Source organism: Charadrius vociferus, unplaced genomic scaffold, assembly GCF_000708025.1.
Source record: "Charadrius vociferus isolate BGI_N301 unplaced genomic scaffold, ASM70802v2 scaffold255, whole genome shotgun sequence".
NCBI classification, from domain to species: Eukaryota; Metazoa; Chordata; class Aves; order Charadriiformes; family Charadriidae; genus Charadrius; species Charadrius vociferus.
The window spans coordinates 2,127,583-2,152,912 of NW_009648785.1; the positions used below are offsets into that span (position 1 = coordinate 2,127,583).

The 25,330-nt window shown below is 40.7% G+C and overlaps 2 protein-coding genes across 2 annotated transcripts in view; one reads left to right on the top strand and one right to left on the bottom strand.

The window, feature by feature from the left end:
* The window catches only part of RBM33 (RNA binding motif protein 33), a 250,480-nt gene extending 234,229 nt beyond the window's left edge, over positions 1–16,251 (top strand). The window contains exons 16-19 of the mRNA XM_009886788.1: positions 5,900–6,106; positions 7,550–7,738; positions 15,129–15,217; positions 15,411–16,251. Of these exons, the coding sequence (XP_009885090.1) occupies positions 5,900–6,106; positions 7,550–7,738; positions 15,129–15,217; positions 15,411–15,459 (534 nt within the window). The 3' untranslated portion in view covers positions 15,460–16,251. The remainder of the gene's footprint in view (positions 1–5,899; positions 6,107–7,549; positions 7,739–15,128; positions 15,218–15,410) is intronic.
* A 780-nt stretch (positions 16,252–17,031) lies between these two features.
* Positions 17,032–25,330, bottom strand: part of SHH (sonic hedgehog) — a 41,314-nt gene continuing 33,015 nt past the window's right edge. The window contains exon 4 of the mRNA XM_009886789.1: positions 17,032–17,066. Coding sequence (XP_009885091.1) covers positions 17,032–17,066 — 35 coding nt within the window. The remainder of the gene's footprint in view (positions 17,067–25,330) is intronic.

Sequence of the window (25,330 nt, forward strand, 5' to 3'; positions counted from 1 at the left end):
TTCCCAGGTCCCCAGTCTGTCAACTGGCTGTATCAAAGTGGTAAAGCATTTGGAGCTCCAGTCGAAGAGAAATAGCTAATTATTAGGGGTTTGCCTTTAATGTATGTTTCTGATAATTGTTGAGAGAAAATACTTGTATAAATTAGATGATAGTCTTTCTTGCTCGAAGTGGTTTTTGCTTTACTGCTTTTTTCTCTCTTACATGGGGATCACAGTTGTCTATGTAGATGTCTGTCTTACTATAGTCAGTCGCTATATTGGTAAAGTACAAGTTTACATATGCAAACCTGTATAGTTGTTGAATAGCAATTTCTCTTGTCCTTGAAGTGGAGATTCATTTAGTAACCTAAGGGATGTTTTTTTCCCCTTTTACTGTTATATTGTGGAGGTACTAATTTCTAGAAATATTGACTTGAGCTGGTAACAGATGAGGGGTTTCTCCTTTCTTAAAGGAAATCAATTACAAGACATTTTTGGATTGAGATTTCCCTGCAAGACTTAAGCCCTCATCATGTTAGAGAGAGTTTGAGTTATAGTGCATCTGAGAAAAGATGAGAACATTTTACTTCTCCGTGTTATTTTTACACAAATCAACCAGAGTTTATTTCCTTTAAGTGCTTTATCCGGCATGCGCATCCCTTTACTATTGGGTGATTTTGAATTAGCTTTATAAAGATTACATGGATAGACACAGCATTGTCGTGGTTAATAGAAACCTGTGCAGTGAGGTCTATGGGCTGCAAGATCACTAACAGTGCCGATGACAGTGAAGTATGGCCTTATCGAAAGGAGAATTCATAAGAGGCTGCCCTGGGACACTGCACCACTGTCCTTCTGTGTATCCTGACAATGTTATCTGTCCTCTCAGTACGGAGTATCAAATGTCTGTCACGAGTACAGAAATTAATTTAATGTCACCTGAAGACATGCAATTAATCTTTTAGAGGTTTTCATAATACCTTTACAGAAAGAGTTGCCAGTTTGGCGGATTTGGATTTTGGGGTTTAGCAGAAGATAAGGAAAATTAATTTTTCATCAGGGTTAATACAAGCTAGCAGGGCCACAAAGGCTGAGAAAAATGGTTTGGGAATTTGTCAAGTGTTGTCACTCTAGAATAATGCTGCTTAACGTCTGATAGGTGTAATCAAGAGTTGAGATTTCTATAGAGGGGGATTAATCAATTTGCTCACTACAGAATGCAAGTTGGTGATACCATTCCTTCATGGGGTTTAAGAATGAAAATAAGATTTGATCTGTCAAATTGCAAGCAGCTCTGACAGTATCAATAGGCATTTTTATCAGTACATTTTAAAGCATTTGTTATAAATAAATTTGTCCTGCTTAGGTTGGTGGCAAATAAACTTCATCTTCCTTGTAAAACTGTCATAATGATTATGATAGAGTAGAGAGCTTCAGCTTGCGAAATTCAAGCAGTCCATCATAAAATTCTGCCTTTAGAATTTGTGACAGAATGGTCTTTATGTTTCTCAAAACACAACACTGACTATATATATATGTATAGTGAGAGTCTCACTATTGAAAAATAGCCTTGATAAGTATCAGGGAATCGGCACTAAAATTCAAGGCCATTGAATGGCGTAATTTCTCTTTTTTGTTAGTCCAGTTTTGGATCAAACTGTGCAGACTCTTCCACAGTAGAAGTTTGAAAACTGTTCACCATGTAGATCACATCCTTTTGCCTTGATATCTTGAGTTTTGTTTAACTACACACAGTATTTGAAATTACCTTGTTGTTTTGGCACTGCTAGCAATCTTGCAGTATGTGAAATTTGAAAGATAGATTTTATACTTCCCCCTGACCAGCACTCCTGCCGCTTAAAAAAAAAAAGGCATTTTCATTACTCCAGAATTAACCAAATAATGACGTTTCATTCAAGACAACTCTTTCCTGGCGTTGTGTTAGGAAGGTAGACCTTTTATGAAACTTGGAAATTCAGAGCTTGTGGGTCAGAATGATTTGTAATATAGAAATTAAGCATTAGACAATAACCGAAAAACATTCTTCCTTTATTGGCTTGCAGACAAAGAATGGAAATACACTTTTCTGCTGAGAACTTCGGAGGAAATTTGCAGTATAAATTCAGAGCTTCTACCAATCAATCTCAGGTCTCTGTGGTGGCCTGAGAAGTATTCTACCTGGTTTCAGCCCTTTGTGCGTCAAATTGTATGAGGCAGGCCATGGTGATGAATAGATGTGTCCCTGAAAAATTTAGTGTTGCCCTGTACGTCCCAAAATGCTATAGAAAAAAATCAAATAAAAATGTATTTTGACAAGAGAAGACTTAAAATTTTAGTACATCCTTCTGTTGCTACATGTTTACATTTGGGGATGTAAGCTAATGAAAAAGTAGCAACAGAGAAAATGTCTTTAGGAAAAGCACAAGTTGATTTCAAATGAGCTAGAACTGAGACGTTTTAAGTGGAAGAGATGCTAGCAATTTAGCGTCTATGATTTAGATGTCGTTTTGGGTAGCTTCTTTAGTACAGCTTGAGTTCACTTACCTGCTTGCCTTTAGCTTTGCTGTGTATTCTGATTTCCCTTCTGGGTGCCGAATTACTGTCTACCTCATGAGTGAAAACCAGGGGTCAATATGCGTGCAGTCTTTTGCACATATGATTGCAATCTTTGCGATCATATGTCTTTTTCTCCAAAATGTTAATGTTCTCAAATGAGCGTGTGACCTGTAAGTAATGTTCTGCGGTTTTATAGCTTTAAGTCCAGATGTTAAAAGCTCTTTGCGGGGGTTTTGCTTGACTTAGTTCTTCACTGACGTGCCTGAAGAAGCCACTAATTGTCTTGCATAGAAGTAGTTTAAAGGGCGATGTTGGTGGCGATTCTAATTTGCCACTAAGCACTACTGCATAGGTTGTTCATTTTGGCTCAGACAGTGCTTGTCCTTGCGCTGTCATGTCTTCAACCAGTGAAAAAGGAATTGGCGCTAAAATTTGTTATCTGAGGCTGTGGTGTTTTGCTTGTTAGGCACACAGTGACATAGGAGTCTCGTTTGGTTTTTATTTTCTTAAAAAAAAAAAAAAAAAAAAAACCACCAGATTTTGTCTTCAGTTGAAGCCAGGGCTACCGTAACGGGGAACAATGTCTTGCTGATTCGCAGGGAGCACTGTCAGTCCTTGAGCACCAAGTCGCTCACTCGTGGACCTCTGTTGAGAAGTTGTGCTGCAGGTTCATCTCTGCTTCCCCGCTTCAAGTCGGCTCAAAAAGCCGTAGAAGTTCAGAGCAGTAGTATAAAGAAAGGGTTTGATCCCGTTACTCTTTCTTCCTTCATGTTGCAGGAGCGAGCAGACCTTGCTCCATCCCTTTTTCTTACCCTATGGACTTTCTTTATTGTTTTGTATAGGGTTTCTTATTTCTGAAATGTATTAATTCGTTAAGAAGTCCAGAGTTGTTTGTACCTTTTCAAGCTTTCGCAGGAGCATCATGCCAGCAGTGAAGCCCAAAGATGGCATTTGAGACCCAAAACCCCTCAAATTTTTCATCGGTGTGAACCAATGTTGTGTGCTTATGCCTTTGACTCTGTTATTTATAGTTGTGTGTTTAGTTTGGTGATAATTGGGCTGGGTAGTTAAATACTGGGTGGTTGTTGGCCATCCTAGCCTTTTATGGGGAATGATTGTTTGCTTTTGAAGTTTCAGTAATGAGCATGTTCAGCATGTTTTCAGTGTGCTTCGCCCTCAGATGCTCTTCCTACGTGCTGGGATCGCTTTTCGGTTTGGAAAGAAATGGTTGCAAATGTTCACGGTTGTTTTTTCACAGCAGGCAGTTAGCAGAGATTAGGTTTTTAACTCCCAATTACTGCATTAAATTCCTCCCAGAATTTCTTTGTTCCTTTTAGTTTCATCATCTTTCAGCTGCTGTAGGGTTGAATAAAAGAAATTATCTGATCAGGGCGTAGGGCCTATGGTGATGCTGATATTGGAACTAATAGTAAAATGAGGAGGATTTAATGCTGGTTTCCTGGTAAGGTTTTGTTTGTGTGCGTACATCTGGGTTTTTCAGGAGAGGAGAGCTGTTGCTTTTATATTTGTGAGCGATAATTGAAGAGAGGCTCTGAAGGGAAAACTTTGTAATTTCTCACTAGTTACTTCTCTCAAAGGCTTATATACAAAATTTTCTGTGAAGCCACGGAGCCATTCAGTTTAGCAGAGAAAAAGCGTTAGAAATTATTAGAAGTGGAAAAACTAGATGCAGTTTTCTGTTGGTTTCTCGCTTTGGACACTGTGGCTGAAAGCCCTTAAGTGGGAAGAGCTTCAAGATTTTCCCTATGACAGACTGTGCTTTTGAAGCGTAGACAGCAGGGGGGTGAGGAAGCTGGTTTGTCTGGGATTTAAGTAGTTGGGTTCTTGAAAAGTTGGTGCCTGCATCTACTTGATAGTACAGACGACTTGATTTAGGGGTGTGAATTGTGAACCAGTGAACTTGCAAACATGAGACTATCCTACCTGTCACCTGTACCAGACTATTTCTTTTCAGATGATAGCGAAGAGACTTAGTAACCACTCCTCAGGAGGTGTTTCTTTTGCTTTTGTTTAATCCCAGTAGAGAGGTAATGATTTATAGTCTCGATGAAGGTAATCTCGCTCTTAGACCATAAACCTGTTCCTTTGGCAGCCTTCTATTTTGTCTCCTTATCTGCAAGAAATGTGCCAGTCAGTATGAAACCTCCTCTGGTGCGTGACATATGTTATAGATGCAAAAGGAGTTTTGACTTGTAAATACTTAAGGAAAGGGGACAAAACCCCTATGTAAATAAAGATGCTTTCATAATATTTTTTTTTCCCTTTAGACATGCCTTTTTGAGAGCAGTTACCTGAGGTTGGTTAGGGACTTAGTGAAGCCTTCCCCCTGCAGATACAATGTTCACTAGCTTTTGAGTTCTTAAGTTGGACTCTAGTCAAGGTATAGATACCACTGTTGAAACTATGCGATAATATGATGCGCTTTATAGATGTAAAAGTACCTGATTTTTGTCAGGCTCTGCTGTCTCTTGCTCCAGGGCGTGTTTTTCAGTGATTGATCTGATCTGGACAGCGGGACACAAAGTCAAGATTTGCCTGTCTGTAGAAAAAACTGAACTGTTTTGGTAGAGGCAGTGGAAGGGAATAGTTTCCCTCTTAGTGCTTTCAGCTTTTGCTTTTACTGTGCTTGATTGCTCTGAGGAAAGAGCTATATTGGATGAGAGAGGTACTGAGGTGGTGTTCAGTTGTGTTTGTGATTATACATATCTGTAATAAGAGCTTTATAAGACAAACAAACAAAAAAGAATCCTTGGGGACAAACTGTTCCAAGTATGGACAGTGTTTGAGGAAAGAGACTGCTTAAAAGGCTGCTGGTATAGAAGTTGGCGGAGTAAGTATGCGCTTCAAAATAAATACCAATTTTTAGCTAAAGAGAGGTTGGAGTTTCAAAAATGAGGGGAGTATTTGCCTGGTTCTTCCAGCCTTCACAATTTTTTGCTCCTTCGGCAATGTGTATGTCTCTTAAAAAAAAAAAAAAAAAAAAAAAAAAAAAACACACCATAGTTCACGTGTAACCCAAGAAGAAAGAACGATATGGAACGAGAAGTGAAAACCCCCTTGCCTTTTTGTATATATATGAAAAGGCATTATTGAACATTGTAATTATAATAAAGTCTGAACGAAGTAAACTGTACTTCAGATACGGTGGCTTTATGTTAGCCTGAAGGACTATTTCCAGGCTGAGCCCTCCGGCACGCGGCTGCTGCGGCCACCGGTTTGCCTTAGCAGGGACGGCGCTGGGCGTTGCGTGGGCGCTGAGCGAGCTGGATGCGGCAGGAGGCAGCTCAGGGCGAGGGTTTGCAGTGCCTGGGCACTGAGCCGCCTGTTGTGTTGTTGATTTCAGCCGGGGGGAGAGGATGCTGGCTTTTTTCACCCAGAGGGCCAACCCCAGCGGCCTCAACAACCCCCGGAGCCGAAACAGCAGCCAGTGCGGAAGGTCACATTGACAAAGGGAATGCAGCAGCAGCACCAACAGCAGCAGCAGGCACAGATCCATTCACCAGCTCCTCAAGGAGTCAAAAACATCCAGGGAATCCATCAGCCTAAAAAGGTGATTTTTTTTTTTTTTTTTAAGATGCGTATTGCTGCTAGAAGTTTTACTGTCTAGCTGTGTTGCTCTATTAATAACTAGCATTCTGTTTGTCAATTGGTAGCGCAGGGCTGCATGACCCGGGAGATGCATAATTGCATATAAAGCTTTTAATCTAGAGAGACCTGTTTGGACCCAGCACAGGCTGGAGACGCCTGCAGGTTGCTTCATCTGCTGACTTTCTGGCCGGCACAGCACTCCCTGGGGGAAACGCGTGCATCCCAAGATAGCTACTGTAGGAGATTAGTATCCAAAGTGCTTTCTGGCTTTTAAACCAAGAGTTTTTCTGAAGTTGTGCTCAAGCTTTTATTCCGTCTGTTTCCTGCATACGTAGGAGCACGCAGCAACTGTTTCAGGATGCTCTTTGGTCGATCCTCAAAGTTGGTATCGCTCAAAATGGTTGGTGATCTCGTAACGGAATTTTTGCACTGATGGTGCCCTGGGAGGAGGCAGGGAGAGGATTCGGGTGGCACTGGTGTGTGCATTTGCAGACTGGTACGCTCCCTGAAAATAGCTGGGATTTTGGCTTTTAAGTGATAGCTTGGTTTTGAACTGTTCGCCGTAATCTTCCTGCTTTGTGGAAGGATTAAGTTCCCTTGCTGATGCAGAGGGGTGTGAGAAGTCGTTACCCTCCGTAGGCTTTTCAAGTAGGAATCGAGAAACCATGTTGAGCGTTAACTCAATGTTAAGTGTTAACTCTGTTTGATGTTTGTTGCCGTTTCGTTGTTATTTTTCCTCTCTCCAACTGTTCAACCTTTAATTTACAAGAATTAAATCCATACATTCCCTGCTCCAGGGGATAGTGTGGTACCAGATCCTGCAGGATTTGGGGGAAAGGAACTTGAAAAAAATTGTTTTAACGTTATTTGCCATATGCGACTACTCCGTCCTGATAACAGCCCAAGAGTTGGTAGCAATAGAGACTGGAGACGCTCGAAGGAGTTTGCTGGTCTTGTGGGTACATTAAATTTACCCCTGGGGTGAGAAAAGGGAGCAGGATCACTGATTGGGTTTTTTTTGGGCCAGACTCAAAATATGGGAGCTGAACACATGCTGCTCATGTGAGCAATGTTGAAAACTAGGTTATATATATTTTGGTCTGAGATCCTCCATTGTTTGGTTGATTTGTGCTAACACTGAGGCTTTTAGCCTCAATGCAATATATATATACATAAAACCCAATATATAGCTTGCTGTCCTTCTAAAAGAGGTTTGTATGAGCAGTGGATGAATGTGTTAATAAGTGGCCTTCCAAATCAGCAAACAGCAACAAGCTGTTTTAAATCAGCGCGTACTTTAATCAAGTCTTTAAGTAAATCGCCAACTTTTGTATCAGCTGTCAAGTGCAGTGAGCAGAAGCACTAGGTAAGTAAATCAAAATACTGTTACTTTTGTTGTTGGCAGGTCATTATGCACGGGAGAGGCAGAGGAGTAGCAGGCCAGATGGGCCGAGGACGCTTGATGCCAAATAAACAGAACCTGCGAGTGGTGGAGTGCAAACCTCAGCCCTGTATTGTGTCAGTTGAAGGGCTTTCTTCATCAACTACTGATGTCCAACTGAAAAACCTGCTGATGTCAGTGGGACCCATTCAGGTAGGTCAACCTCGGTTTATCATTTTTGTGCCAAAAGGCTTTCATTCCGGAAAGCTCAATTAATTCCCTGACACTAAATACAATGTGTGTTTATTGGTAATTTATGTTTGAAGGCACCCCCACCCACCCACGCTACACCTGGTAGCAAAGACAAGCACGTGATGATATTGCGGCACGGGAGGTACGGTAGGATTTTGCAAACCATCATCCTGCTGCAGAAGTCTCCTTCATTTTGGAGTTCTTGTACTATCTGTGTTATTTTCTTAGATGATACGAGCGTGTCCATTCTGTGAGGTTGTTTAGGCCAAATGATCATATCAAAGCAAATATATTTTGGTTGCTGTCCTTGTTTTTTATTGTTGACTTGCACCTACCCCCTTTGTTTGACATTTCCCTGTTCCTGTCATCGCAGTCCCCGGGTATTTTTATACTGTGTAGCACTATCTCCTGTTTCGGATGAAAACACAGTCTCCTTTCAAGGATTTCCTTTATAATTTTTTTTTTTTTTAAAGTTCTCTTTAGGAGGGGCCTGTGAGCAAGGTTACAACACACACACACAGAATGAAGCCTCTGTTTGTAAACTGCCTCTTGGAACTGATGTATCAGTTAAACTGACTTCAGGAAAACAAGAGGATTTCAAAGCATTGAAGGGTTGGGAGTCCCTGTCTGACTTATTGTTAGTATGTTTGAAAATACCAGTCAATGAATAATGAAACATACAGCTGAGGAGAATTTTTTTCCTTGATTTTTTTTTTTTTTTTAAGTTTTGGGTGCTCCTTTTGACAGGATCAACATTTTCACACAAATGCAATGCGTGAATTGGAGCTGTTCTGTCAGACTCCTTTATTAGTGGGATCATCTCTCTCTTGCAAAACACACTGCTCTCCTAAAGATGTACACTCTGCCTCACTTCTTCCCAATTTAGTAAATGGAATAATGCTGAATTATTTACGTCATCAATTCAGAGAGATTTAATTTGTTTGTGAAAGCAAAAATACTCTCACAAAATACTTTGTCCCTTCATGTTCTGTAGTACTCAAGGAAATTATTCATACAGTTCCAAAGCACATTTATTCAGTGTTTACTTGCTAAATCTTGCATGAGAATATTAGAAGGAGATTAATAGAAAACCTGCTAGGAAATACTCACAATTGAGAGAAGTTATTTGCACTAAAAAATTTATTCGGTACTTGCTGTTTCATAGCAGACTCCAAACTCTGGTCTCTCAATTCAATGTCACAGACCACTTTAGAAGGATGTACTTACAGGAAAAAAAAAGGATAAATAATTTTCCAGTGGGATTTGATACATCCCTGTTCCCTATAGAACATGTATTCTTGCAGCAGCATCAGCTGTACTTTTGGAAATTATGGTTTCTAAACCATCATCATCATCGATTTTCACCTTATCAGAGATCTAGAAGTAGTACTTGAAAGAGATGCTTGAATTTAGCTAACGATGCAGTAGGCTTTTGTGCTAATTCTGCACTTCAATTTCAAGTCTGATTGTAGAAGGCTAGAAAATTCCTGGCTTATTTGAGACTGAATGTTGTTTCACAAGGGTGGATAGTGAGATATGCAGGGGAGAAGTGATCCTTTGTACGAAGACTGTGAGACTGGGGCCACCGTATGCAATATTTAGCTCTTTTGGGGTGGGTTTTTTTTTTTATGGTACTGTGATGTACCAGAGAAGTGTTAACACACCAAATGAGGAAGAGGCAGCAGCAATTGTAAGCGCCTTGTAAGGCAAGAGCTGAAAACAAAATGTTTGAAAAATCTGTGTTGTCCCTGTTCACAGCAATCGCTGCTGTACAGGTGGTGCTAAATTTTGAAAGGGGTCAAAATCCCGGAGTGCACGAGTGGATTTTCTCATGGCTATAAATTAATGTTTTTACTAGTGTTTGTGCTCAGTGCTGTACAAACTCCCCTGCAACTGGAAATGGTCAGGAGGCTGTGATAGAGAAGGCTGTCATAGATGCTCTACTTGGTTCTTTCCTCATTCTTCCTTGAAAATGTATTTCCTGTAAGTGAATTGCGATGAGGAGTGCAGAAGTCAGCCACTGAAGAGAGCCAAGTAGTGAACGGAAGGGTTCCTTGCCAGGTGGGCTTTGGGGGTTTCATGCTTGAGCACAATAACTGAGAGGCAAGGACAGGTCACGGCCATGAGCGGAGCAAAGAGATCTCAGGTAGTGCAGGCTCTGATATTTTAAGATGAAGTGTTGGAGCTTGGTGAACTGAAATAAAGGGATTTGGGGAGATGGCTGTTGTGAGCAAACACCAAGGTGAGAAATTCTAGCTACTTTTTTGGAAATTAAGCAAGGTGGCTATGTTTTTAGCTGATTTGGATGGAGTTCAAGAGACAGTGAGAGGAAGGGAAGGTGAGTCAGTTGTAGCATTTTAAAATGTAGTATATCCTGTCTTTAGCTGTTGACTATACTCAGTCAAACTTTCCTTAATGAGGTGAACTCCAAGATACCAATTTCTTGAATTTTATTTATCATGGGGGTTAGAGGATGTGTGTCAAACTTATGCTTATTTTTCACAATTGTAAAAGACCTTTCAAAACTGAATCAGAACTTAAGTAGTTATTTTCCTGCCTGGATGGTGTCTTGAAATGATATGTGCCGATTATCCAGCACCAAATCCCTGGTTTACGCTAAAAATTCCCAAACTGTAGGACGTACGCCTCTAATGGTGAGCAAGCATCTTGCTTCAATTCGACATGCAAACGCAGCTCATAACTCTGAATATTGCCTCCTGTGTATCAGTTTCTGCTGCAGTTAAGACACGAAGGTGGGAATGGCTGCATGGAGGCATAGCTCCAGAGAAGAAGAAATAGTTCCCAGTGATCTCTTTGCTCTTTGGCAACAAGAATAGATTGGGGGCGCTTGTCCCACCTGGTGCAGGACCTCTGCTTAACCTGCACCTTCTGTACTGGTGCGTCTGTGGAGCAAATGATCCCACACCAGCTCCTGTTTTCGAATATATAGTTTGGCTTCTGATTTTGTTGCAGTGCGCTTATCCTGAACGCGTTGTCTCAGGAAGAGGATCTTTGCTGGCATAACAGAAAGTTTTAATGTATTTCTGGAAGAAGTATATGTCAATGGAGTGAATGGGGAGGAAGAGATTACTTTGTTTTTCTGCCTACAAAAGGGTTGGATTTTTATTTTTAGCTTTTTCACGTCAGTATCATTATCGAGGTACAAGTACCTTACACAGATCTTGTGAAGGGAGGTTCAAAACTTCCCTCAATTTATGATGTTCAATGCTCCTGGCTTTGCCGTCAGCTTGCACTGGAGTAGTGGTTCTGGGAGGCAGGATTTGGGGATAGCTGGGCATGCATAAGAGAAGGTTAAGGGAACTTTTACAGTTGAAGTTGGAAATTCAGCATTTTTTTTTCCCTTCCATACCCTAGAAACAGAGAAAATTATCTTTTCCCGTATATGAGCTTTGAAATACCGTCTATTGCCTAATCGCTCTTTAATTCTCATCCTTGCTTCATTAAAGCTGCTTTGTTACTAACATAGGAGAAAAAACCCAAACATTAAGATTCTCAAGGTACTGAATAGAAGAAAATCTTTGGGGCTTCAGGAACAGCCCCTTAGTCATAGCTGCATTTTACAACTCAAACATGATTAAATTAGCAAGAAAAATACTTCCTTTCAACATACAGTTTGCTGTCAGACTCTTTCGGAGAAAATCTTTCAGATACAAATAATGTACCTGCAGTGAAATCTGAGTGCTGAATCTAAAATAATTACATACTATAAATAAAATTAGGCATTCCCAAGTGTTGGAAAGTACAGAAGATTTCTGAGCACACCACCAAACTAGAGCCTCCTGGGGACTGCGCTGGAGCGGTGACATGCAGTACACATCCATCCAGAACCACTTGCCGAAGTAGATTACTAATAAGTTGTAAAGGTCATGAAAAACCCAGTGCATTTTTTTGGTGCTCTTGAATCTGGGTTTAAGATTTATACTGTCTAAAGAGGCTTGTGTTCAGCTAGTTATTGCCACCTTCAGATTTGTGGGGTTTTTTTAGGATGATGGCAGGTAGGGGGGAGCATTTGCTAGATCTCCAGATAATTTGAGTACTGAGTGCTCGTTCTGTGAAGGTGTTCCATCATCATCTTTAATCATATTTTCTTACATCAAATGGTTGCAAACATAAAACATCAGTGCAAAATCTCAGTAGCGCTTTGAGAAGATTTAAGATCATAAATTATGATGTTAAAAAAAAAAAATCTCGAAAAACTCCACTGTTGTGTATCAGAGGTGATGAGAATGCTGCAATTATAGGTGTATTTTGAGTAGCTTTACAAATACGCAATTTACTCTGATAACGCAGTCCTTTCTTTTCTGGTCTCAGAAGGGAAAAACAATTGCCGCGTTGATGTGCTTCTCTTTGCTTTCTTAGAGTGACAGTGCTACCTAGTGCTCAGTTAGGGTAAAGGCAGCTATCTGCACTGACACTGTGTTCAAAATTGATTAATTTATTTTTAGTTTAAAGGCTTATCAGCGGAAACGATGAGCATGCCCAGAACATGGGTGTTCCTCCAGGATGAGCAGGGCAGTTCTCCATGTGACACGGCACACAAGGCGCGCAGGGCTGGCGTGGTGACCTGTGTGGCCTTCCTACCTGTAAAAAATATTTTCAACCGAGACTTTTTGCCAGATCCGACAACTGTGGGAGAAGATATGGGCAGTCCTGCTCTGTCCTTGGGGCTGGGGGAAGAAAAGAGCAGCTCTGTAGTGAGCCTGTCCAGCTCAGCCCTGCTGTAGAATGATAGGAGAAGATCCTTTCTTCTCATCTCACGTGTGGAGACAGAAAGCTGAGCGCTTTTAAAGGCGGATAGTAGGAAGTCGAAGGTGGCAAAAAAAGCAGGAAGGTGGAAGAGATCAGTTGCAACAGCTGAGGATGAAATAAATACATTCTGTCCCAGCCTCTATGCCTGCTGGTAATGGCTAAGAGGTGTCGCTCCCAGGAAAGATGCTTCAGATGTCAGGAGACTGGGATGATAATAAAAATCTGTCTGTGTTTATTGATGGGAGGAAAGAATAAATAGAATCTGATCTTTCTTTTTAGAAAGCGCCTGCTGTGCTGCTGTTCGACTTGCTGCAGAGCAGGTTGGATCACACGCTGGAGATGATGTTGGTCAGGAAAGTTTAAACTTTCTTTTTGCATAGATCTTTTTTTTGGCGGCTTCATATGGACTGCTACTCCTAGTCCCAAACTCACCGATGAACTGAATCTGCAGTTTATTAGGTAATCCACTTACTTCAGTGAAAGAAATTAAGTAAAGGAGAAAACTTTCATTTCCCATGTGTCTCCTGTAATTAAAATGAGTGCTTGCTCCAGTCTCGCTCCTACCTGCTTGGTTTCCACCTCCCAGTGCTCTGTTAGAGATTATTGTGCTGCTATTATCATACAGGCTATTTCAATGTTATTTTCGCTGATATTGTAAAAGTGTAGATTTCATTACAGAGCATGCATAAAGGAGAAATTTGAGGGCAGCGTGGGTCTGCAGGCCTAAAGAAATGTCTGCAGAGGGAATGGTCCTTTTAGGATATTCATACTTTAGTCACGGGTCATAGTTCAGTTGCAGAAAAAGCCAAAGCTTCTGATGTTTGTTTGGTTGGGGTTTTTTAATTGTTGAATTATATAGTATGTTTTAAAACAGTTGTAGGCAGACTCTCAATGAAAAGCATGAGTGATCATGAAATACTGATTGGGTTTGTTGCATTTTTCCGTTCAACACAAGATCTGCATCTTCCCACAGCAGTGCCTAAGGAAGCAGAAAAAGGAGATAATCAAGATCAGTATGAGCTCTATGCTGCCCAAATCCTTTCCGTATAAAATACTCCTTCTCATCCTAAACCAGTTTATTATTTTTAATGCTGGGAACGTGTCAGAATGTAATCTCTGTTCTCCAGAGTCAAATGGGAACATGCCCAGCATACCCCTCATCTCAGGTTGGTCTCGGGAAGTGCTGTCTGGTAGATCTGTACGCCTGAATCTGTAAAGTAACCAGTCAGTTGAAATCCCATGGAAGTTATTGTGTGTATTGTCAATCCTTTACACCTGAGTGGATCCGGGAACGGGTTTTCATCCTCTGGTGAACGTCTGACTAGGTCAACTTAAAGAGAAGATGTGAATGAAGTTGTTTTCTGAGAGCTGTGACATTTGGAAGGATTGTGATATTTCAGTTTAGGAATTCATGATAGAAGATTCTAGTGGAGCAGAGAGTGGCAACAGGGAAGTCTCCAGTGGAGGAAACCTAAGTGTCCCCTCGTTAAACGGGAAGTCAAGTGATGCTGGGTAGAACCAGCACATCTCCAGAGGCAGTGCTGCGCGGCAGAAAAGTTTTAAGCTTCCTGTATATGTGTGTGTACATGTATATGTACATAAAGCTCAGTACAAAATTGGATTGGCTTTATATACAAACTTATGCACAGAAAAGAGGGATGTTAGGAATTCTTTAATTTTGCATCCAAAGCCATAAGAACAACTGGAAACTGGATGCTGAATCAGAACAATTCTGTCTTGAGCGTGCTGCAGTGTAGGCCATTACCTACAAACATCCAAAACCTGCTGCATGATACTGGAGTCACAGGACCGCTCTCTGGGATCATCTTGGCATTGCCTGGACTTCTGCTGCTGCAACAGGGAGCAAGGACATGAGTTCTCCAAAACCATGTCTGAGGCATGCTATAGTTTTGGAGACTTCAATACTACTACAAAGGGCTTTTTTTGATAGTTACAGCATTGTGAAATGCTGCTCTCATGGTATGGGAAGCACATATCCCATGGACTTGGCTGGGTAGATGTGTGTTGCATGGTTTCCTGTTACTGGGAGGACTTGGAAGTGGTGACCTAAGCCGTCTCATCCCGGGTCATAGGGTTGTTAGTGTCTGTTAAGAGCTAGCTGCTTGTTTTTGTTAAAATAGCGTGAGGATGTACAGTCTAGGGATCAAAACCTAGCCCTTGTTTCTGTTTCTGTCCTGTTTAACCTGTGGAAAGCCCCGATCCTTCAATGTACATTGGGTGAGTGACTCCAGGTGCGCGTGTGTGAAGTTGAGTGTTTCTCATTCAGCTGGTGAGAGTTTGGCTGCAGGGTTTGGTTCATCGAATTGAAGAGCTGTCGTCTTTGCTTAATGAGTGATGGTCTGGGTTTTCCAGTTAGTACAGTTGCTTAATGCACCAGCTCCAACACTTCCAGCTGGGTCCCTGGCTGGAGTCTTGGAAGTCTATTTCCATTACCTGGGCACCAACAAGTGTATCTGAGAAAAGAAATACGACAAAATTTCACTGGATTTGACGCAAAATTAATTTAAAGGGAACTTCTAAGTGAATACTAAAAATAAACTTTGGCATTTTGTCTCTGCAGAGTTTACAGATGCTTCCTCAACAACGGAAAGCCATAGCAAAATTTAAGGAGCCAGCACATGCTTTAGCATTTCAACAGAAATTCCACAGGTAAATAATTGAACGCTGCTGCCGCCTTGGTTCCTTCCCTCCCTTTAAAAGATTAAATCAGTCTCCTCTGCTCAGTGTTTCTCTTAAGCTAATTGAGCACCTGTTTATTAGTGACTTTCATAGAACCTCCTTGTCTGTTCCCCACCACTGGAATCGGTTTGATTGAGTACCGGGTTTAAATTTCTTTTAACAGGCACATGATAGATCTGTCCCACATAAATGTGGCGCTGATAGTTGAGTGATGTCTGCTGAGAGAAACCCTGACACTAACAGAAGCGCACTGTGGAGCTACGCGAGACGCAGTGGCAAAACCATCAGGTTGCGAAACCTTTCAGCTTAGTCTTTAGTTGCTATGTTGAACTACAGAAAGCAGCAAGATGTCCTCCGGAAGAGCTGAACTTGAGAGGATCTGCAAAGGTGGAATTTCTGTTTGGTTTGTTCACGTTCTGTTGTAACCACGTGGAACTACGGATTTATTTTTTTTTCAAAATGCTTTCAATGCATGTAGACACTGTTCTTCAAGATCCTACTGTGTGACCACAGTGACTTGAGAGAGAACGTTTACATCGAAAGATTTAAAAACATTCTTCATAGCAAAGAATATTTGATAATGGTTGCTCTTATCTTCAGTGCGAGGTATTTGAATGAAAACTCACTTTTCTAAACAAAACACATTAGTTCCGTTGTATGTCTGAGAGCACAGGACGTATTTCTGCATAGATTTAAATGTGGTCTACTTCACTGAGTAGCAGTGTGCTGAGAAGCTTTGGAGGTGACACTGGAAAGTTTCGATCTTTGTAAATATGTTAAGTCTGTCTTTGCATTTTTCTATTCCGACACAGACTTCCATCTTCTCCTTCCAACTCTACTTATTCCATAAAACCCTGCGTAGGAATAACATTGCTGTATTTTCCCTTGGTTTTTAAAAACAAGAATCTTTGCCCTTCAGTAGCATCATGGGGTAGTGAACTCCCAAGTTGGAACTAGGTTGTTTTAAGTGACGTTGCCAGATACAAGGAAAAAGAAATATTTAGTAGCTCACTTCAAAAATGTTACACAGGAGGAGTGGTGCATTCCTAATAGTTCTTTTGGGCTAGCGATTCATGATTGCCGTATGCTTTATTTTGATAGGGTTTTTTTTTTCTTTGAGGTTTATTTTGTGACTAATGCTGAACCATAAGAAACCCGTAACTGAAAGGACTTGGTTTGATGCGTTGTTCCCAATACATACAGGACTATAAGGACATTGTGAATCTGCTGGTGAACGTGGCAGTTCCCAAAAATTACGTGCAAACATTAAGGAGCTTATATTTTATTCAAAATAAAATCCGTAATATTTCCTTTTGGTTAGAACCATCTAGGTGGTGTTGCCAAAGGAACAATTTTTTTCAGCTGCTTCTGAATAAACTTATTAAAATGTCATCTTTATATTGGATTCCAGTTTTTATGAACATTTCCTTAGTTTTTAGACTGTGAGCTTTTGCTTCATCCTTTATTTTAGGAATACTCTTAAGCACTCCACCTACTATTTGAAAGGGGGGTACTCACAGAAACCATATAGGTTTGTTACGTGAATGACCGCAGAAGAACACTATTGGTATGTAACGAAACAGCTGCAAATGGGGTCCAAAATAGGCATGCTGAGCGTGGAAGGATGAACTAAGCAAGTTTATAGTAGCTTAGATTTATTTTATTTTTTTTTAAGATTTAATGGTAACCAAGGCACAAAGACCTAATTGGCTTTCTTACAGTTTTGGTCCAGAATTTCAATCAAGTAGAAGTTACTAAAAATAATGATTGCATTATAAATACTGTCAAAAGTCTTCTAGGTAAAGCTGCTCTTTGTTCCCTGAAATAAGACAGAATAATGTGGTACTTTGGAAATATTGCACTGGGAAAAAAAAATAATTTAAAAGAATACTCTAAGCCCGCTTACAACTTAGTGACGAGACGCAGTAACATCACGGGAATTTTTGCGTGGAAGTGAGTTTTACACCCATCTGTGCAGTTCCCTATTTATGCATAATCCTTAAATACCATCCAGCACAATTGCTCTGCATGAAGTGCTGTTGGTGCCTCAGGGTAGACCCAAGCCCGGGACAGAGAATGAGCCGCAGGTAGGACATGCCCGGAGGGAGCCAACCCTGAAGACTGGTGCGAGGTGTTCTGCCCCGTGCCTGGTGAACTCCTCACACTGTGAGCACCAGGACCCCTACGCTGCCTCCTCAGGTTTATGGAATTGTTAGTTTTAAGAAATAAATGCTTATCTTTAAAAGGAGTCATTAAACAGTTATTCGTCCTACTGTTAGGGAGCAGCTTCTCTGTGCTGAGAAGGATGGGAAGCCATCTCGGAGAGGGGCGATAGTAGTGCGTGTCTGGGAATGTGGGTTAGATGCACACGGCAGACAGGTCAGCAGCTGAGTTCAGCAGTAGGAACATCTGCAGTTGATCAGCTGTCCTGTCAGAAGCAAACGTTATTGGGGTTAGAGGGTTTCTTGGAGCCTGAGAATATGGGTTTGATTCAAAAGTCAAAGAAGTTTGTAGAAATGCTCCTGCTTTGGGTTTTGAATCCATCCCAAAGAGGCTGAGGTTCAGCCAACTGAAGTTTTAAGAATTTTGATTCAGTTGTTTTGTTGGGTTTTTTTAAAAAAAATAAACAAAAAACCAAACTTACTTTGAGACAAATGCGTGGCTTTGGAATAAAGACATGAAATGGCCTCGGATCTATTTCAATGTAGGAGGCAACGTAAGCAATGCCTGTTTAATGACTGGATGCATCCTCTTTAAAGGCAGTTGCAGTAGACTATTGCTTGTGCATAGACAGAGTGCGGGTGGGTGGCTGGTGGTTTTAGCTGCTTATTGCAGTACCTGGGTATCTTACTATATGTAAACGTACTATATGTATGTATGTTTATATGCATTTTATTATACACATACATACATACTTAGACCCTGTGTTGTCACCATACCTCTCTAATATCTTAAATAACTCAGTAGCAAAAGTAGCAATTAGGTGAGTCATTTGTTAAACTGTTTGTGTTTTGTTAGTTCTCAAATCCTATCTTAAAAGTAGATCTCTTGGCAATGATCAGTTTGGACGATACAGCTCTTCTAGATCATTTGTTGTCTCCTCCCCAAAAAAACCACAAAGGAAGTAGAGGTAAAGCTAGATGGACGTGTTCTTGCCATGTTCTCTTTCAGCACAGGGTTAAATCTGAGCATCTTAAGTTAACTTTCTTGGAAGATCTGTTGCAACCATTATCTTGTTCTTTCTTTATCATGCATTCAAAATACAACGCAAAATGTGGAAAAAAAAAAAAAAGAAAAAGAAGGCATTTAATGTAGTATGTAAATAATTGACCTTTTAAAATTAAAATGTTACTCTAATTGCTTACAGTCAACCACATCTTAGCTATTTGTTAGTTTTTGTGTTGTCTTATCTAAGTTTAATGGATACAGTTCCATAAATGTTGATGTGTTTTTGTGTATATCTTCAAATTTTTATAAAGATGCTAGTAAGTCAATACATATATCCTGATCTGTGTATTATTTGTTCACAGTTTTTATTAGCATGATTTTATAATGATTTTAATAGGCAACGCCAGTAGGTGATTATATGGAGCCAACTCTTTTTTTTTTTCTTTTTTTTGAATTATTTTGTTTTCTTCTTGTAGCACTGGAGAATTCACTTCATAACTAATCGTATTTTGCCTTGACTGAAAGATTGGTTTGGCCGTATGATCTGTGGTATTTTAGTAGAATGTTCCACTTTTTTTTTATTTAAAAAAAAATAAATCTGTCCTTTAACTTTTGAGGGGAAATGCAGTGCACTGTCAGACCAAGGCATGGGATTTCTAGGTTTGTTCCATTGTGCTGTACAAGTACCAATGAGGTCTGTCGTGTAATATTGTTCTCAAAAGTTTGGGATATTTTGGTTTTACACGTAATTCAAGTTGCTCATGTAACACGCTGATCCGTCACAATGTTAGCAACCGATGTGGCACATAAACTGTATGATGGAACCACGCGCAGTGTTGGGAAAGCTGGGTGTCGTGGGTGCGAGGCAAGAGGAGGACAGGTCCGTAGCATCTTCATAGCTTGAGGAGGAGCTGCCATGCAAATGTTTATCTTTAAGTAGTGGCAGAGAATAAACTTAGGGATATTGTTGTTGGCCTGTATACATTTCCAATATGACTTCGCAAAAGAAGAGTAGATACTGGCACCTCACCTGTGAAATATCTTCAGATACTTAGTTTACTCCCCGGGTTAATTCTGAAGATTCGCTTCAGATTTCCAAATTTCTCCAAAAAACAATTCCTTCTAGCCATTAAAATGCCAAGCCGGCTGTGCATTTTCGTTCTTTGATGTTAGGTTTCCACTGCAAATATTTAGATGAGAGATTTTTTTTTTTTTCTTTTCAAAATTGTAGGTTATTTCAGAGTAACCTTGAGGGTCTTCATCATTTTTCCTTAACATTATTTAGCGATTTGAAATAAGAAAATACCTTTTCCTTGGTGCTGAAGATCTGATATATTTTTTTTAAACATAGTTATCTTTTAACTGTTTAGCTTGAAATTGTGCAGTTCTCCCAGAAGTTGCTGTAGGCGCTTCCCATCGTTACGCACAGTAACGACGTGTCTGTGTGTGTGGGTGCGTTGTCCTTAGAGCTGGGCTGAGAGGGTGGGTGGGAGGGCGCGGGGTTTCATTTCTTGGGGTTTTGGGGTTTTTTTGGCCTGTTTTTTGTCGAACTCGGGAGATACCCTGGATTTGTTCTCTGGCGTAGTATCGTGGTGTTCTTGTCCTTCGCGTAGTACTGTGTTTGTTATGTGGGTTGTGATACTGGAAGGCAGAAATACGGCTTCACCTGTTCGCTGTCAAAAAGGTGTTTTTTGTTCAGAGAGAGACAAACTTTTTTTTTAAATTATTTTTTGTGCTTTTTATTTCTTTTTTTAGCAGCATGTTGGATGAGAAACTAAATGTGAAGGAAACCGATACTGCACAGATTGCAGGAAGTTAGCTATATTATGAAGGTCATTTAGGGTAATATAGAGCTTTTGTTTCAATGTTACCTTAAATCCTGCCTTAACCCCTAATTAATTTATAAACATAATACTTGGAAGTATTTCATTTTCAATTAGTATCAAATCCTAAGGATTTTATGTAAGGTTTTTTTGTAACCTGGTTTTTAATCGTGTAGATGACTTATTATTCACGTGAGCACAGAGTCTTGTGTACAAAACCACTGATTCATATTGGATCCTTACGTATACCATCTTCTGGTATAATATGGTTGGGAAGGATCATTTTGTTCTTTATAATGCTGCTTTTTGCAGGGTTGGGGTTTTTTATTTAAAAAAAAAACACCTCCGTTTTCTACTTCTGTGCTTATTTTGGTGGAAAGTATGGTCCTTATTGCACTAAACAAAACCTTAAGGGGAAAGTTAACCTCACTGGGTCTTTTAGGTGCCTGTGTTGCTTTCTCACTTCTTGGTTGGATGCACTGATTTTTCTAACTAACTGGAAATGGGCTTTATATATGCACGGTGTTTCAACAGGTTGCACTGCATTTGTTTAATGTAGCAGCACTCGGTCAGGTTAAGCGATTTTTTAGCATTTAAATAATTTTAAACGGTATTACAGATTAAGAATATTTTTGTAAAAGAACGTGTGTGCAGTTCAATGTGGCTGTATTGCAATGTTGTGTGTAGTCACTCGGAAGATCGCAATTTCAAACGAACACTGCTGTATTAATGTTGCCTTTGTTCAGTGGTTCAGGAGTTTCTTTGTGCATCTAATGGTTTTTTAATGTGCATTTTATTTTTTCCTAGTGGTTGTCAGGCTGACTTTGGAACCTTTATAATTTTATTTCTAGTTATAGAATAACGAAACCATTTTTTTGCAGGATGTCTTTTGCAGGCAGTGAAACATCTTTCAACGGTTTAATTTGTAATTAATACACACTTTCACTTACAGATACAGCAAATACAAGATGTTAACACTCATTTATTCACAGCTGATCTTCTGTACCATTGCATACAATTTTTATGGATACAGAGTGCCCTTAGAATAAGTCAACTTCGTTTTTCCCTGTGGTACCCTTTTCCTCCACCCTATGCTTCACCTCATTTCCATCTCATTTGCCCCCAGTTTTCCCTTCCCACAAGGATAGTTGTATCCTTGTTCTGTTTCTGCTCTTTTCACTCCCTGTTCACCTCTCCAGACCTTTTCCTTTCTGAGTGCATTGCATTCAATCTTTTGCTCTATTTTCTGTCCTTATAGCTCTTTTGAGGATACCTGAAGCCTAGATCTCCCACCCCGACAGCACGTCGTACCGTACTTCTCTTCACGGACTTTGATAGATGAGGTTGCTTTTACAGGTGTCACACCTTAGGAGATGCTGCCCATCCCAAAGCGCTGGAGAAGCATCGCTTAACGGTTTTGCTTTGCAGCTTTATCCGTATTGGAGAATTAAAACAGTTTGCGTACATGTTCTAGCGTTTGTGGCAAGCCAGGCGAAACAGGATTAACAACTCTTTTATCCTTTTCACTTTTCCAGGAGTTCTGTTCTTGAATTCAGTGATAGTAATAGCACTTTTTTTTTTTATTGCCATGTAGATATACGAACACTGTCAACACAGTTCTACCTCCTATTACTATTACTGAATGTGATCCTTCCTAACCTGTAAAGTCTTAAACACTGTATATATTTGGGTGTTTTGAGAGTCACTTCAAATGTATTGCTCTAATCTGGATTACAGAGTTTGTTTATTAGCAGTTCAGGATATAAATTCAGCAGCCGACTGTATCATACTGACTCCACTGGGGGTTCGTCTGCCTCATGTTTTCTACAGCATCATCTGCACAAGGTGTTTACTACTGATTTCTTAAATGTAATACTGAACTATACCAAATCCTCCGCTTGCATAAGAGATCTGTCATACCTATTTAAGTGACTGTAAAAATGGAAACGCGAAGATGATCTCATGTACAAGTTTTTTTACATGTAATTCCATGTTTAAAATGTCAACATGTAACTATATTTATTGTACCTAAACTATGTCAATAAAACTTGATCTTTATCACGTTTTGTCTGCTGTCACTTGATGTACAACTTGAACTTCAACCTTGTCAGAAAAAGCTTCACATACCATATTATTTTACCACTTTTATTACAGTAGCATCTCTGGGCCCCTGCTTTTACACCAGCGTTGTAGCGGGGGGTTCTTTCGCAGCTGGGCAAAGGTGCCCCAGCTGGAAAAAGAAGTGACTGAGGATAGGTGGTGGCCAAGGGGGCTTGTGCTTGTGTGGGTATTCCAAGGGTCTGGGAGGGCAACAGGGGTCGCAAAACACGGGTACGGGAGGAAAGCTTGGGAGTGTAGAAGCTTTTCTGTTTCTTTTCAGCCATACTGACATGTCTAATAAAAGATCTCTACTTTCAAGTATTGCCAGGCTTAATTTATGATGTAGAGAGGAGCTCTCAGCAAGCTCAGTGTGGTCACCATCAATTACATTATGAACACAATTATATCAATGTAAATGAAGGCTAATTCCACTGGCGTACTGCATATCAAGAAAAGAGGTCAGAATCGCCACCTTGCACTGTGTAGGGTTTTTTAATAGCTTGTTAAAATTATTCACGAATTTGAATGTAAAGAATCCCACTATCGCGCTGATACCACTGGAAGTGGCTATCTGTGATCCAACATGTACGTTTTCAGTCAAGCATTGCTAGTGTGTTGCATCACTGCTGGGGGTAGATCTCAAGAGAACATAGTTACCTGGGGGCAGACTGATGATATTCCAAGTTGTTTGTTTCTTCTCGTACCCAGATAGAGGACATACCAGTCACCAGCGATGCAGTGACCTTAGGTAAAGAGTGACATTGAGGTAAAAAAATGCCTCTGATGCAGCAATTTTTATAGTGAGCAATGTGAGAATAACTATCTTTGCTTACAAAGTTCCAACTTCATTTCCACCTTGTGATTTTCTTTTGAATTAACAATAGGAGCATACTGTAAATATCCGTCCCACTGCAGCATCACCTCTTCCGCTTCTCTTCCTCTGTAGAAAGCTCCAAGCAAAAGTAAACCACCAAAAACCTTCAAAACCCAAACCTGATGAGTTACGTCTCCTCGCTTCGTTGTACCTTCTTTCCCTGCCTCTGCTGCTTTGCAGTCTTGGGGCACAAATTGTGTTTTAGTGACGTTGATGCACCACCGAGCATCAACTCATCAGTCTGCTCTTGCAGTAAACTGAACGGGTTAACCATTGTGCGGCACAGGGGAAAAACCAGCTCTGTTTTTGAGAGCACAGGTTAGGATTAGACATAGGAGTCTGTGTGGTCTTTAGAAGTTAAAATGTTCTGCTGACAAACTTGTGATTTCATAAAACACTGTGTGCAGGGGTGCGATTTGAGAATTAGAAGGCTGTGACAACTGCAAAGCGATGGGGGAAATCAATGGGGCTAAAAACTGGTTATTGACGGGATGGAAAGGGAGTGACGAAAGGAGATACAAATAAACCTTTAAAATAAAATTTTAAGACACCTGGTGGAGTACTTAGAAAAATTGGTCTTGATTGACCTTAATTAGTTTGTAATGATTTGAGCAGGAAGAGTTGGAGTGTGCTCACCAGGCGTGCTGGAGTGACGCGAGGGAGGGCTCGGATAAGGAGGAGGACCGGAGCATCATAGAGGAGTTGGATGAGCTAGAGAATTAGAATAGAAGTGAGATTAAATTTAATCTTGCAAAGTGCAAGAGCGTGCACTCTGGTATTAATAAATAAGGATTTTTACCGTAGAAGTCAGTGAGAAAAGAGAAAGAGCAGTAAATTAATTGCAGATTAGCTGATCTACAGATTCGGTGAGCTATGAGAAAAAAGACAACTGCCTTTTTAGGCTGGATGGGACAGGCACTGCTAGAATCAAACTATTAGCGTGTGTATGTGCGGTGTGAAGATTTAGTGCTGTACTTCAAAATAGCAATCCAATCAACCACCTCCCTACCGCCTAAAGTGGAAACACCCCTGTGAATATTTATTTTAGGGAGCTTTTTTGAATGGTTCAGCTAGCAAAGATTTTTCTCTGCTTTTGCTCTACACGTTCAGCCTTTCAAAGACCAGGGCTTAAGCTACAGAAAACATCCTTAGATGGGTTCAATGAGAATTGACTGGTCACACGGTGCCACTGCTCCTTGGTTTCAAATGTCAATTCTGGTAACTGCTGAATGTACATTAAATATTTTCACCCATCCGTGCTGTTTTGAAAAGATCCCAGGGGATGGTACGCCTTCAGCTGGCGAAAAATTGAAGATGCTGACTCGGGAAAATCATTCTGCGGAGATGCAGTCAGCGTTGGGGATGCTTTGGAAAGGACTTGGGAGCCGAGCATTTCCCTTTTCTTGATTCTAGTCCTGTATTCGACTGTTTGTTAGCTAGCTAACAACCACTTTTCATTAAATTACTGATGAGAGGTTTCCACTTCCGTGAGAAAGATTTTAAGACAACGGGGGACTAAACAACCCAGCAGCCTTTGCCCATCCTGTTTTCTTGGGTCACCAACAAATTAGGCTGTGTCTTCTGAAACTTAAATATTCCTGGGCAGCATCACACGATCTTTCCTGGCAGCAAAGCTACTAAGAACGGCGGGAGAGCGTTTTTTGCCGGTTTTTTCCTTCATGCATCTCTGCAGTGAGTCAGGTACACAACACCACGCTCTGTGCCATCCACAGCCTTAGTTAACATGGATCCCGCGCTGCAGGGCTTGAGGGCTATGGAAATAGCTAAAAGCTTCAAAGGAAAGGGTAAAAGGGAGATGTTCCATTTGTTTTGGTAGCGGTGAAAAGGTATTGAGGGGGTTGGGATGCCCAGTTGCTCTTATAGCCCCGGTCGCAGCGGCGGCTGTGGTCTTCAAGCAGTTTTTTCCAAGGTGCATCACGAGGATTTTGGCCCCATTCTCAAGTATGAGGTGTCTGTTTAGCTCTGCACACAGCAAAATGGTCCTGCGTCGGGTACCCATGAGCGTAGGATGCTCTCTGGGTAATATTTACGTTGGTAGCGGTGGCTGGCATCGACTGTTTTGCATGCAGGCGGAATTTAGTTCACTAGCACGGTCTA